General features: G+C 58.2%; 1 protein-coding gene across 1 annotated transcript in view; it reads right to left on the bottom strand.

The window, feature by feature from the left end:
• Nucleotides 1–7: 7 nt before the first annotated feature.
• The window catches only part of ADAMTS8 (ADAM metallopeptidase with thrombospondin type 1 motif, 8), a gene marked incomplete at both ends in the record, with an annotated part of 5,206 nt that continues 4,835 nt past the window's right edge, over nucleotides 8–378 (bottom strand). Inside the window, one exon of the mRNA XM_010136089.1 lies at nucleotides 8–378. This exon is cut by the window's right edge and continues 11 nt beyond it. Within this exon, the coding sequence (XP_010134391.1) occupies nucleotides 8–378 (371 nt within the window).

Raw genomic sequence — 378 nt, 5'->3', positions numbered from 1 at the left:
GGGCTCTGTCACAGGTGGAGGAGGTTTGACCTTCCACGTCTCGGCAATCTACCGTCCGTCTCTGCCAGCCGGAGCCGCACGTCTTGGAGCACTCAGACCAGTCGCCCAGGACCCACTGGGAGGTCAGCATCGGCCGGATGACGTTGGCCGACTTCTTCTCTTTGCTTTTCTGCTTGCTGAAAGGGACGTCCTTGGGGATGAAGAAGGTGTACTTGACTTTTGGTGGGAAGACCTCACTGGCGATGGTCAGCAGCTGGACAGTCAGGGGCTCCGGGAGCTGTTGGAAGCTCTGCAGCCTCTCCAGGGTTGTCATGGAGCCACTGTATTTCAGGATGGTCCCCTTAATGAGGATGTCCTGCTCCATGGCCGAGATGGCAA

The sequence above is a fragment of the Buceros rhinoceros genome, unplaced genomic scaffold (assembly GCF_000710305.1).
Source record: "Buceros rhinoceros silvestris isolate BGI_N320 unplaced genomic scaffold, ASM71030v1 scaffold33115, whole genome shotgun sequence".
NCBI classification, from domain to species: domain Eukaryota; kingdom Metazoa; phylum Chordata; class Aves; order Bucerotiformes; family Bucerotidae; genus Buceros; species Buceros rhinoceros.
Note: the sequence above shows the minus strand (reverse complement) of the source record. Positions and strands in the feature narration are given on the sequence as shown.